Source organism: Pteronotus mesoamericanus, unplaced genomic scaffold (assembly GCF_021234165.1).
Source record: "Pteronotus mesoamericanus isolate MK-2021 breed Mesoamerican mustached bat unplaced genomic scaffold, CSHL_Meso_final contig_177, whole genome shotgun sequence".
Taxonomy (NCBI): Eukaryota; Metazoa; Chordata; class Mammalia; order Chiroptera; family Mormoopidae; genus Pteronotus; species Pteronotus mesoamericanus.
This window is the reverse complement of record NW_026555073.1, coordinates 2,085,336-2,088,530: the sequence shown is the minus strand read 5'-3', so window position 1 is coordinate 2,088,530 and position 3,195 is coordinate 2,085,336. Positions and strand designations below refer to the sequence as shown.

The window sequence follows — 3,195 nt, the reverse complement described above, 5'->3', positions numbered from 1 at the left end:
GGGAGCCTGCCTCCCAGGGCACTGAGAAGGCCCCGGGGCTTGTAGTGGGCGATTGGAGTCCACGTCCGTGAAGGCCCAGCGCAGAGCCCTGCCGCCCCAGGCGGCGGGCAGCGCAGCAACCACAGGCGTGGGGGTGGCGGGGGGGGCAAGTTGGGCGAGGCCGGCTGGTGCCTCGAGAGTTTGTTCTCGCAGCCCCGGAGCCTGGCGCCCCCCAGTGCCCTCTCTCCGTGTCTCCCCTGACCCCTGGGGCGAGCCGCAGGGCGCACCTGTCATTCAGGCGAACATGGTTTGCGGTTTGCGGTTTTCGGTCCTCGTGTTGGCAGATCATGAGCTCCGCAAACGCCACACGCACTGTTACAGCTTCTTTGGGGGCCGCTGCGACATCTGGCGGGGGAGGGGGGCTTCGGGGGGCTCTGTTTTTCGGTGCCCATAGAGAGAGAGGGCGGGCGAGCTCAGGAACGAGGGTGGCAGGGAGAGGGATGAGCCCAAAGCCAGAGGGTGGCCTGTTCTCGGGGTGAGTCCAGGCGACGGACGAGTAGGGGATGCGTGCAACCGCCCTTGTTCCTTTGGGTGACTCTCAGTGGGAGGCAAGGGGGCCTGGGATCCCACGAACCAGGTCGGGGCGCCCCGCTGAGCCAGCCAGGGAGCCGGGGTCCTTCCACCCCGCCCCCTTCACCTTCCCAGGCCTCTCACCGGCCTCCCCACCCATCGGTCCCCCCTAGGTCCCACCCCCCACTCCCCTCCAAGGACCCCCTGCCCCTCCACCCCCCATTGCCTTCCATGATCCCTCCCACTCTGCGGGCCCCCCCACCCCGTTCTGCTCCATGGTCCCTCCCACCCCAAACGCTCTCATTCAAGTCCCCTCTCCCCTGGCCCCGCCCCCCACTGACTTGCTGATGTCATCCGCTGGCCCTGTAACATCACAGAGGGGATCCCTCTCCTGTCCCCGGGCACCCAGTGTGCACATCAGGGCCCAGGGCAGAGGCAGGCGGCCCCGCAGGAGCGATGGGCCCTGTCTCTGGGCAGCAGTGACGGCGGTCAGCTCGGCCTTGGTGCTCAGGCTCTGAGCCACAGAGGCTCCAGGTCACAAGAGGTGACAGGTGCAGCAAGAAGCAGAGGAGCCCGCGATGGAGGAGCCAGGGACCAGCGGGGCACAGGTGAGCAGTGGCCGCTCAGGTCCAGCCAAGTCCCCAGCGGTCCCTTCCTCCCCCCGCCCCCCCCCACAACGTCCCTGTCCCCCGACACCCCCCTCGCACCCGCAGCCCGCCTTCGGCCTCCTGACCCACCGACCTGGGGGGCGGCTGCCTCTCTAACCCACACCCACCTTCACCCATGGTCCCCCTGACCCGTGGTCCCCCTTGTCCCTTGCAGGACGCCCTGACATGGCCCACTCCCATGGACCAGTCCAGGGCTCTAAGTCGCCTGGAGAGGGAACTGAAGGACATCAGCAAGGACCCCCCTCCCCTGTGCTCGGCAGGGCCGGAGGACAACGATCTGTTCACTTGGAGGGGCATCATCATGGGCCCGGAGGACAGTCCCTACGAGGGGGGGGTCTTCTCCCTAAACATACACTTCCCATACGATTACCCCTTCAGACCCCCTTGGATTTACTTCACCACCCGGATCTACCACCCCAACATCAGCAGACGAGGGTGTATCTGTCTAGATATTCTCAGGTCCCAGTGGACCCCTGCATTGACCATATCCAAAGTCCTGATATCTATAAGCTCAATACTAAGTGACCCCAACCCCGATGACTCCTTAGTTCCATCCATTGCAAGAATGTACTTAAAGGATAGGGACGCCTATAATACGATGGCCCGAGCCTGGACCAGGAAATATGCCATGTGAATGAAAAGTAAATGACCAACCATCACCTTAATAAAACACCTGGTTGATGAATCGGCTGTCTTGTGACTGCTCTCTGGGAAGCGTCGTTTCCCCATCTTTCTGGGCAGAGGTGCGCACCTGCCACATGAAGTGGGGGAGGCAGGGGGTGGGGCCAGGTTGGGGGATGGGTGAGTGTGAGAGAGACCAGTTTTAGCCAACATTTCACTAAAAGCCTGCTGCCCGGATTCAGGATGGGAAAGCAAGAACCAGGGGCTGGGGGGTGGTGTGTGTGGGGTGAGCCCTTTAGAGCAGACGATGGTGAGGAAAAACTGGGCAAAGATGCTCTCATACCTACCTGCCTCTCCCTGATGAGACGAAGTCCAGTGCCAGCCGCAGGTCTGTCCTTCCTGCGCGGAGCCTAGCGGCGGCCTCGGGCTGTGCCCCCCAGCGCCTCAGCCCTTCTCTCTTCTCGCCTCCCCAGGGCCCAGCTTCCCGAGTTTCAGCGCACAGGTCTCGCAGACACATCTGTGTCTTGAGCAGGGAATCCTTTGCTCAATTAGACTTGCTCGGATTGTTCAGCCTTTAAGGGGCGATCCCAAGAAAACCCCTGCTGCCATTCTCTGACGTCACTTCTTTTGTCTTTTAAGGCTCTATTCCTTGTCCCGATGCTGCCACCTGAGCAGAGTTGATCACCTGTTCTATGCAAGTTGTTTTAGAGTATCTTTCCGATTTTATTATATTTATTTGTACAAATGTCTGTGTCTTTGAATGGAGAGTTTTTCAAGGGTGAGCTTCTTATCTTAGTTATTTCTGACTCTACAATAGTTAATACAAGGCCTACAGTATAGAAAAAAGAGACAGTCTTTCATTAAATAAATGGCAATGAAACTCCAGATATATTGAGCATTAGTTAAAAATTATTTTATCCTTATAATTTTAATATGGAAGTGATCTGTTACTTAAATATGAATTTGCCTTTTCATGATTGGCCAAGAAAAATTTTATTCTGAAGTTCCTTGGGGTTATTAATATGCTGTTGAAAGAGTACAGAAGAGCCCTGGCTGGCATAGCTCAGTGGATTGAGCGCCGGCCTGAGAACCAAAGGGTCATTGGTTCGATACCCAGTCAGGACACGTGCCCCAGTAGAGGGTGTTTGAGGTGCAACCACACAGGGATGTTTCTCTCCCTCTCTTTCTCCATTCCTTTCTCTAACAATAAATGAATAAAATCTTTAAAAAAGAAAAAAAAGAAATAGTACAGAAGTATGTGCCAGAAGAGTTTTATTCATTTGCCATTTTCCCTGGAGTGTTCTTCCCCTATTTATGTATTCTTTATTTCAGAAATTCTCAAGTATCTCTTCATCAA

The 3,195-nt window shown here is 56.7% G+C and overlaps 1 protein-coding gene across 1 annotated transcript; it reads left to right on the top strand.

Annotated features, from left to right (window-relative positions):
- Window positions 1–1,395: 1,395 nt before the first annotated feature.
- Window positions 1,396–1,851, top strand: LOC129065383 (ubiquitin-conjugating enzyme E2-17 kDa-like). Its single transcript, XM_054566638.1, has one exon. It carries the CDS (start codon window positions 1,396–1,398, stop codon window positions 1,849–1,851), a length of 456 nt encoding a protein of 151 aa, XP_054422613.1.
- Window positions 1,852–3,195: the final 1,344 nt, after the last annotated feature.